The sequence below is a fragment of the Phaseolus vulgaris genome, chromosome 8 (genome assembly GCF_051622355.1).
Source record: "Phaseolus vulgaris cultivar YP4 chromosome 8, ASM5162235v1, whole genome shotgun sequence".
Taxonomy (NCBI): Eukaryota; Viridiplantae; Streptophyta; class Magnoliopsida; order Fabales; family Fabaceae; genus Phaseolus; species Phaseolus vulgaris.
The window spans coordinates 36,517,483-36,528,219 of NC_143505.1; the positions used below are offsets into that span (position 1 = coordinate 36,517,483).

The following is a 10,737-nucleotide window of genomic DNA, read 5'->3' on the forward strand; positions in this document are numbered from 1 at the left end:
GCGTTCCAGGTGCGAGGAATCGCCCCACCTTCCAGCGTCTCCAAGCGGTAGGCTCCGTTCCCGAGCGCCTCGGTTATTCTGAACGGTCCAGTCCACTTGGGTGATAGTTTATTCTCCATCTCGTACTGGTGGGCCTTCCTCATCACCAGATCGCCTTCTCTAAACTGCCTTGGCATCACCTTTGAGTTGTATCTTCGCTCGATCCTCCTCTTCACCGCCTCAGCCTTCAGCCTTGCTTCTTCCCTGACCTCATCCAGCAGATCCAGGTTCAGCCTTCTCTCTTCATTCGAGTCTTCCTCCACAAAGTTCTGGAATCTCGGCGAGCTCTCCTGGATCTCTACTGGAATCATGGCGTCACACCCATAGACCAAGCTAAACGGGGTCTCGTGAGTTCCTGACTGCTCGGTGGTGTGGTACGCCCAAACTATACGGGGTACCTCCTCAGCCCAACTTCCCTTGGCTTTCTCAAGCCTTCTCTTCAAACCTCTCAACAACACCCGATTAGCTGATTCCACCTGGCCATTTGTTTGAGGGTGCTCGACGGATGCAAACACTTGCTGAATTCCCACCCCTTCACAAAGCTTCTTCAACAGGTGGCTTGCAAACTGCGTCCCATTATCTGACACCAGGCGCTTAGGCACTCCAAACCGGCACACGATGTTCTTCCATACAAAACCTTCGATTTTGTGCGCGGTGATCTGGGCCACTGGTTCTGCTTCAATCCACTTGGTGAAGTACTCAATCGCCACCACCAGGTACTTCATTTGCCTGATCGCCAGCGGGAAAGGTCCCAGGATGTCGATTCCCCAAGTATGAAACGGCCAAGGGCTATAGATCGACTTCAACTCCTCGGGAGGTGCCTTGTGCCAATCGGCGTGCTGTTGGCATTGTTTGCAGCACTGGGCATATTTCTTGCAATCTTCTCTCATAGATGGCCAATAGTAGCCTGCACGGAGAGTCCTTGCGGCCAGAGCTCGACCCCCGACGTGGCTTCCACATATACCTTCGTGGAGCTCTGCCATAACTCTCGTGCACTTCTCGCCGTGTATACATTCCAGGAGTGGGTGAGTGAACCCAAACCTGTACAGATCGCCATCAATCAGTGTATACTTGCTGGAATTTTTCTTTACCTTCCTAGCTTCTGTTGGATCTAGCGGGAGGAGGCCATCTGCCAAGCACCGCTTGTACTGTGTTATCCAAGTGTCTGGCTCATGGGCGGCGCAGACCTGCATTACGTCCACCTTCTCTCCTCGACAAGCTCTAACTCTCGGCGATCTCAGAGTTTCTTGCGTCAAAGACTTGTGGCTTCTCGCTGCTCTCTCCGTCGACCTGCTTATCTGAAGGACCAGGTGATCTGCTACAAATGCCCTTGGCGTCTTTAGAGTTTCTTGAATCACCGTCCTCTGCCTACCCCCCTTGCCTGAGCTGGCGAGCTTAGCCAGCAAGTCAGCTCGGGCATTCTGCTCTCGGGGCACATGCACTACTTCAAAAGAGGCAAAGGAACTCTTCAATTCCTGCACATACGCCAAGTAAGCCGCCATTTGTGGATCCTTAGCCTGGAACTCGCCTGTTACTTGCCCGGTGACTAGCAGCGAGTCACTCTTAGCCATCAGCACCCTAGCTCCCATTTCCTTGGCCAGCAAAATCCCGGCGATCAGCGCCTCATACTCTGCTTGATTGTTGCTGGCTTTAAAGGCAAACCTCAAGGATTGCTCGATCAGCACGCCGTTGGGTCCTTCCAATATGACTCCAGCACCGCTACCCTGCTGGTTTGACGATCCATCCACCGAGAGTACCCAACGGAAGTCGTCTCCTTCAACCCGCGTCGCCTCTGATGAGAGCTCGACTACGAAATCTGCAAAGATTTGCCCCTTGATCGGGCCTCGAGGCTCATATTTAATGTCAAACTCTGACAACTCCACTGCCCACTTCACCATTCTTCCTGCAACGTCAGGTTTCTTCAAAACCTTCTGGATGGGCAGGTCAGTCATCACCAGTATTGTGAAACTGTGGAAGTAGTGGCGCAACCTCCTCGCCGAAAACACCACAGCCAGCGCAGCCTTCTCCAGGGTCTGATATCTCGTTTCTGGGCCCTGCAACACTTTGCTCACAAAATAAATAGGCTTCTGAGCCTGATCTTGATCCTGGGCGAGCACCGCGCTCACTGCCCTCTCAGTCACAGCGAAATACAACCTGAGAGGGGTACCCGCCAGTGGTTTACACAGAACCGGCGGGCTCGCCAGATATTCCTTTAGCTTGACAAAAGCTTCCTCGCATTCTTTCGTCCAAGCGAACTTGTTATTGCGCCGCAGACATTGGAAATAGGGATGTCCCTTTTCTCCGCTTGCTGACACGAAGCGAGATAGGGCTGCCATCCGACCTGTCAGCTGCTGGACTTCTTTCACTGTAGCCGGGCTTCTCATCGCCAAGATGGCGGCACACTTGTCCGGGTTAGCCTCTATTCCCCTTTCAGTCAAGAGAAAGCCCAAAAACTTTCCAGCCTCCACGCCGAAAATGCATTTCTCCGGGTTGAGCTTTAACTTGAACTTGGCGATCGTCGTGAACAATTCTTCCAAGTCTGCAGCGTGCTTGCTTTTCTCCTGCGAGGTCACGACCATGTCATCGACGTAGGCTTGCACGTTCCTTCCCAGCATTGGTGCAAGTACTCGATCCATCAACCTCTGGTACGTGGCCCCCGCGTTCTTCAGCCCAAACGGCATCACCTTATAGCAGTAGCACGACCTCTCCGTCATGAAGGCTGTTTTTTCTTCATCCATAGGATGCATCTTGATCTGATTATAGCCCGAGAAGGCATCCAGGAAACTCAGCAGTTTGCACCCTGCAGCACTGTCAACCAGGGCATCAATGCTCGGTAAAGGATACGAATCCTTCGGGCAAGCTTTGTTCAGATCGGTGAAATCGACGCACATGCGCCACTTCCCGTTGCTCTTCTTCACCAGTACGACATTTGCCAACCATTCAGGGTACTGGACTTCCCTGATGTGGCCTGCAGCGAGGAGTTTCTGTGTTTCGTCCCTGATCGCCTGCCTCCTCTCTTCGTTGAATTTCCTTCTCCTTTGTCGCACCGGTCTCACCATGTTGTCCATCGCCAGATGATGGCACAAGAAGTCGGGATCGATCCCGGGCATGTCCGAGGCGGACCAAGCAAACGCGTCCAGATGCCGTTCAATCACCTTGGCGATCTGGTCTTGGAGATCGACCTCCAGAGATCTTCCGAGCTTGAAGACTTTCCCTCCGATCTCCTTTTCGAGCCACTGCTCGACGGGTTTGGGCCTGGATTCTCTGGCGATCACCGCCTTGGCAATTCCCAGTTCCCTTGCTTCCTCGGGGCGATTCCGCGCCTCTTCCTCCTCCAGGCCAGCGTTTCTCTCCCCTAGCTCAGCATCTATCATCTCTACATCCCTTCCAGCGGTCTCCTCTGGTACCGGCGGTCTGGGCTTCACGCCGGGAGGTGGGGTGGTTGTTACATAGCTCACAGACCTTTTGTTTTTCAGGCTATTCTCATAGCACCTTTTTGTTTCTTTCTGATCTGACTTGATCGTGATCACCACCCCTTCCATGGACGACAGCTTCACCTTCATGTGCCGAGTCGATGGAATGGCGCCTATCCTGTTAAGAGTGGGCCTTCCCAACAGGATGTTGTATGCTGAAGGGGCGTTTACGATGAGGTACTTGATTTTCTCCGTCCTCGACCCAGCCTCATCTGTAAACGTGGTTCTCAGCTCAATGTACCCCCTGACCTCCACCTGGTCGCCAGCGAACCCATATAAGCACCCTCCATAGGGCCTTAGCTGGTCGAGGGGCAATTCCAGCTGCGTGAAGGTCGGCCAGAACATCACGTCTGCCGAGCTTCCCTGGTCCACCAGAACTCGGTGGACCTTCCTCCCTGCTGTTATCAACGAAATAACTATGGGATCGTTGTCATGAGGCACAACGTCCCGAAGATCCTTCTTTGTGAATGTGATGTCCACTTCCGGCGAGTGATCTTCAAACATGTCTACTGACATCACCGATCGCGCGTACTTTTTCCTCTGCGATGCGGTGCATCCACCACCTGAGAAACCCCCGGCAATGGTGTGTATCTCCCCGTGGATTGGCATCTCGTGTTGCTGGGCTTCTCCACCTGCTGGCTGGGAACTCGATGCTCCCCCCGTCCTTCTGTCCAGTAGATAGTCATTTAGGAACCCGCTCTTAACCAGATCGTCGAGCTGGTATCCTAAAGACAAACACGAGTCCAGGTTGTGGCCGAAACACTGGTGAAACTCGCACCAGGCGTCCGGCTTTGACCCCAGCACCTTGTCTCCCACCTTCTCGGGCGCCTTCAACCTAGCAGATATGTTAGGGATAGCGATCAGGTCCGCTAGTCCCATGACGAATTTGTGCTTAGGCGGGCGATTGTATTCCCGGCGTGCTGGTTGTTGGCGTGCTGGCTGTTGGCGCGCTTGGCTTCTTCCCTTATTCCTCCTATCTTAAGGATAGCGAGTCCTTTGGTCTTTCCTGGCTGCCGCCGCCGTTTCCAGCACCCTCTGCGGCTGGATCCTGGTCTGGGCGTGTGGTCTGGCGGGAGCCACGCTACCTCTCTTCTCGGCGACTTCACTCTCATCGGCGATGTGGGCCACCGCAAGTCGCCTGACTTCAGCAAACGTCGCTGGATGAGCCCTGATCAAGGCCTCGCAGAATGGCCCTGGCTGCACGCCCTTCTTGAAGGCATAGACCAGCATTTCTTCATCCTTGGCTGGCGACCTGACCATCTGCGCGCCGAAGCGATTGAGGTAGTCTCTGAGGGACTCCCCATGGTACTGCCTTATATCAAACAGATCATAGGACACCCTCGGCGGTGCCTTATTCACAATGTACTGTTCGACAAAGATTTTCGAGAATTGTTGAAAATTGGTTATGTGGCCATTAGGCAGGCTCACAAACCACTCCATCGTCGTTCCCTGGAGCGTACTCACGAACATCTTGCAGTAGACGGCGTCTGACCCTCCCGACAGCATCATCTGCGTGTGGAACGTGGTCAGATGAGCCTCTGGATCCTCCACGCCGGTAAAAACAGCTTTGACCGGAACCACACTCGTGGGAATAGGCGTGTCGGTAATCGCCTGAACAAAAGGCATTGGGAAAACACGAGGTGGCGTAGACGGCGCCACCTCTTCAGCAGAAGAACGTCCCTGCTGCTCCTGAAGAGCTCGACGTAGCTCCTCAGTTACCTTGCTGAGCTCCTCGTTCCTGGCGCGAGAGGCGACCAGGTCCTCATGTATCCTTGCCTGCTCGACGCGCGAGGCTTCCACAGTGGCCTGCAACGAGCGCATCATCTCTGCCATCTGCGCCATGGTCATGGCGGCGTCGCCTTCAGCTGCGACAGGCGCCACGGGACTGGAACGATTGCTTCTCATTTTTCTCATCAACTTCAGCGAACCACAGAAATACAGCAAACAACACTTCAACCACGATCGAAACAGCGATCAACCGGAGAAAACTCAAGAAACTGCGCAAGAACCCAAGAACACCGCAAACCTTCGAAGAAAATCGCAGCTTCACCAAAAACCACCGTTTCCCCGCGAATCAACCAAGCAAACGAAAGAACTCGAATCCACCGATCGAAAAGCCAAACAAACGGTTCAAAATGCAAACTTCACCGAACGAAACTCAAAGAAACCACGAACGACGGTTGCACCAGCACACAACCACGCCGAAAACCTCGAAAACTTCCACGAACTCACGCTGTGGATGGGAGCCAGCTTTACACGACCCCACGGTGGGCGCCTGATGATCCTGCCTGTTGACCGGAGCGCTGGAGAATGCCTCGTCAAAGGATCGACGTGCGCGCCGCTTCTCACTTCCGTTCCTCCTCTGGATCTATCTCAAGAACCTGCAAAGAAACGATACGGCGCCGCTGCGGCCGATCGCACTCCGACGCTCAAGTCAGTGACGGTATCACCAAATACTAAGAACGAGAACCGTGCAAATCCTCTCTCTCTCTCTCGCAAGCGTAAAGTGTATGAACTGAACGTGCGTACCTCAGAAAATCTGTTAAGAACTCTTATATACCTGGTGGTTTTCTCTCTCCTGGCAGTTACAGACTTGGACACGTGGCCCGCATCCAACTGTACACGTGCCATCATCTGGAGGCTCCCTGACTTGGCGCTGCTTCTACTCTTATTTTGGCTAAGTTACTTATGCATGGTACTGCCCAGTGCATAGCTAACTTAGGAGTGCGATCTCTACTGAAACTGGCGAGTTAGGGCCTTCATACACCTTCCCTGTGGTCTCGCCGGCCGCCTTCATAATCTGCTTCTCCTTTGTCTTCGGCGATGTGCTTGTTCTGGCGATCTCCGACTGCCTGGTCGCCTGAGTCTACATCTGGCGACTTCATCTTCAACCTGGCGATCGCCTATTCTGGTAAACTGGGAATCGGAACACGCCAACTTAACAATCGGCGACCACACGTGCCTCCCGACTTCCTTCCTATCTACCAACCTGGCGCCTTGTCAACACGCCTACACTGTAGCAGGATGCCACGTCATCACACCTGTCCACCAGGGCGGTACAAGTGTTAATAATAATTAATAATATTTAACAATATTTAATAAGATTAATAATATTTATTAATGTTAATAATATTTAATAAAATTAATAATATTTATTAAAGTTAATAATATTTAATAATATTAATAATAATTAAAATTATTTAATAATAATTAAAATTATTTAATAATAATTAAAATTATTTAATAATAATTAAAATTATTTAATAATAATTAAAATTATTTAATAATAATTAAAATTATTTAATAATAATTAAAATTATTTAATAATAATTAAAATTATTTAATAATAATTAAAATTATTTAATAATATTATTGAATAATGGTAATAATATTTAATAATATTAATAACATTATAATAATCAATAATTTTATTAATTTAAATAATAATAATATTAATGAAATTAATAATATTAATATTATATATGAAATATATGAATAATGTTAATAATAAAACTTGAGTGGTTGGTTATTCTTTTAGAGATTTTGTTTGGAGTCTCATCTGCTGTCTCAAAAGGTTTGATTTTGAGTTTCACGTTGCAGTTTAATTGTTACTTTATTTATAATTATAAGAGCATATATAATAATTCTTAATAATAATTATAAAAATGTATATACATACAAATACATGACCTGTTATCTACAGAATTTTTCTTGTACTGACTATGTATGCTGATCTTTGATTGAGTTAATGTAAAAAAGAATAAAAAATTACTTCCTTAGGTGAAAAATACAGTAACAAGGAATTATTAATTGCGAAGCAACGGTAATAATGACAAACGTGCTTTCTATAATCGTATGGCCAGTATAAGTCAATAATGCTGATATTTATTTTCAAAAGCACTACCTTCGCTTTCACTCTGCAACTGATTCCAACTTTCTGTGGCTCATTTCATATTTTCCTTCATTCGTGGTCGGCGATTCATTTCCAGCGGCACAAGAAGCATGGCTGCAACATCACTGCCTTCTCACATGAAAGCTTGGACTTACTCGGAGTATGGCAAATCCAGCGAAGTTCTCAAGTTTAACCACAGCGTGCCTTTACCTCAGGTGAAGGAAGATCAGGTCCTCATCAAGGTCGCTGCTGCTTCCATTAACCCCATTGATTATAAGAGAATGGAAGGTTATTTCAAGAACTCCGATTCCCCTTTACCGGTAGATTATTTCATCACCCTCAATTTATCTTTTGCTTCCTTGTTTTTTCTTACTTTTTTGTAACATTATATTTTATATTTTGCTGTTTGTAGGATCATTGTCCTTAACTCATTATTTTATTCAAAAATATTTTTTATTCTTTTATAAAAGGATCGTTACTTTATTTTTTAAAATAATAATGTAATAGAGAGATTTCCTGAAACTTGTTTATTTATTTTTGTACATGTGTATATAAAGTGAAACCCTTTTATTTCTAAGATAATGTAAAGATTGGTTTTGGTCAGCTGGAATCTTTTGATGACGAAAGAAATAAGTTTTTCTTTTTCATGTAAAAATAATATATTCACTTGATTGATAACTAACCTTTACACTAAACATGTATTAAAAAAAATCTAAGTTGAAGACAAGATCAAAATAGTTTATGAGTGGAATAATACTCTTTTTCAAACTGTTTTTAGTGAGTTAATTTAAGTTTAATCCAAAATTTAAGATTGATTTATATATCCAATTCTAGTAATTGTACGAAACTGTATGGATTCGAAATCACCCACTCCACTAGTGATATCTATTAAAATAAAGAAAAAGAGAAAATAAAATAAATTCTTTATGACTAATGAGTACCTAGGTTATATTTATATAGAGAGAAAAAAAAGTGTAGCCCATTACTGTGCATATAAACTTCTTAAAAATATAATTAATTCTAGGTCCTCATAATGATTTAGGAAAAATATTCATGTGTTTATCATTAATAAGGTTCAAATTATAATACTTTTATATCAAAGTTTATTGTAAATATGCTATTGGGTCATTTATAATATTATTCATAAACCAAAGGCGATAGCACCAAGTACCGGAAAAATATTGTAAACCATATTTGCCAAAAGATAAAGTGAAAATAGTGTATATAACTCTCATCTCACAAACAAAGTTTGGGGATTGACTACTCAGGTCCAAATTCTGATTCCCCAACTTTTGAATTGTTTATCATTCATTTACAATATTTGAGATGATGTTTAAGCCTATACTCTTCCAAAACACGGACTTGAGTTTTCTAAAAAGCATTACTTCTGTAATATTTTGTTTTGGTTGTCACTAGAGAAAATAAAACAAAATCTCAAAGTTCATAGAAAAAAAAAGTGGGATATTTTTTAGTTTCTCGTTATATCCTTAATTTCTTCTTTTTTATTTGTTTTTATTTATTATATTGTGTGTGGGGGGTGGATGTGCAGACTACTCCGGGGTTCGATGTTGCTGGAGTGGTGGTGAAACTGGGAAGTAAAGTAAAGAAATTCAAGGTTGGGGATGAAGTTTACGGTGATATCAATTTGAAAGCTTTGGAATATCCGAAGGTGAGTGGTTCTTTGGCTGAGTACACTACTGCAGAAGAGATACTATTGGCTCACAAGCCACAGAATCTGAGCTTTGCTGAGGCTGCTAGCCTTCCTTTAACACTTGAGACAGCTTATGAAGGCCTTGAACGAACTGGGTTTTCTGCTGGGAAATCTATCCTTGTGCTTGGAGGTGCTGGTGGGGTTGGAACCCATGTTATTCAGGTAGAGTAAGACGTCCTGCAATCTTATTGATTCATTAATCAATGTGCTTTTTTAGAATCTATTAAGATCTTCTTGTACTGATACTTGACCTCTTCTTTTCTGTTTCATTATGATTAGTTAAATTCATTCCGCATGAACTGAAATTAGACATGCTGTTTCTAGTCGTTATTAGAGTCGCATTATATTAGAGTCGTTATTTGAGTTACATTTCCCGTTTACATGCAACATTATGAACTATAAACATCACACTTTACGTATTCAGTAACTTCGAATTCTACGAATTGAATAGAGAAAACAGTAATTTTCTTCCTGTGGTCTCAACTTCCGTATCAATATTTCATGGAAAGTGATTATAATCAATAATGCTTAATTGACACAGCTTGCCAAGCATGTATATGGAGCATCCAAGGTAGGAGCAACAGGTAGCACTAGGAAACTGGAGTTATTGAGGAATTTGGGGGCTGACTTGCCAATTGATTATACTAAAGAGAATTTTGAAGACCTGCCTGAAAAGTTTGATGTGGTGTATGATACAGTAGGTCAGATTTTTGAACCTACTCTTTTATCAGAAGTTCATGAGGTTGATCATGTGTCCTGTGGAACACTAACTTTTCTTTTCCTAAACTCAAACAGGGCAAACTGAACAGGCCTTCAAGGCTTTGAAAGAAGGAGGCAAAGTTGTGACCATAGTACCACCTGGATTTCCTCCAGCTATATTGTTCATTCTAAGTACTGATGGGGCTATTTTAGAGAAACTGAACCCCTATTTTGAGAGTGGTAAGTTGAAGCCAGTACTTGATCCCAAGAGCCCGTTTCCATTTTCTCAGGCTGTTGAAGCATTTTCCCATCTGGAAACAAACAGGGCAACTGGAAAAGTTGTTGTCTATCCCATTCCTTGAACATAAGCTCTCTGTCTCCGTTAAAATCTATGCTGCTGTCTATGATCTATGGTTTTTATAATAAGAGTGAGACATAGTAATAAATTTTCTCCATAGCCTGAAGCTACGTTGTTTATTTGAAGATCACGTGCAGAGGAATAAGCATAAGTATGTCTTAGAGGCGTGGGCGTGGCCACGCCTTTAACATAGTGTGCCTTGTAGTTTCTTTTTGGTTGCGTATTGTGGTTTGTAGTTTGAATAATGAAATAATCAAAATGGTTTTTTTAATATTTAGCTCTACTTTACTCTGCATTTTATCGTAATATAGGGAGACAAAAACTTAAGGAAAATTTACGTGAGGGTGTAATTCTACTCATTTAGTGTCAAAATGGATAAAAAAATTTATTACATATATAAATAAGTTGTGGAAGGCGGTAATAGAAAATTATTTCTGATGTTAATTCGAGTCATGCCAAGTGTAATCTATATTAGTTGTGCACGTCTACACTAAAGTCGTGAGCACATCCATCAGGAGTCGATGTTAATGACAATTTATATACTTCATCCTCCTTTAATCTATCG

General features: G+C 44.6%; 1 protein-coding gene across 1 annotated transcript; it reads left to right on the plus strand.

Annotated features, from left to right (window-relative positions):
• Positions 1 to 7,346: 7,346 nt before the first annotated feature.
• LOC137823328 (2-methylene-furan-3-one reductase) lies at positions 7,347 to 10,445 on the plus strand. Its single transcript, XM_068628409.2, has 4 exons — positions 7,347 to 7,724; positions 8,954 to 9,277; positions 9,657 to 9,816; positions 9,911 to 10,445. Exons 1-4 carry the CDS (start codon positions 7,515 to 7,517, stop codon positions 10,174 to 10,176), a joined length of 960 nt encoding a protein of 319 aa, XP_068484510.1. The 5' UTR covers positions 7,347 to 7,514; the 3' UTR covers positions 10,177 to 10,445.
• The last annotated feature ends 292 nt before the right edge of the window (positions 10,446 to 10,737 follow it).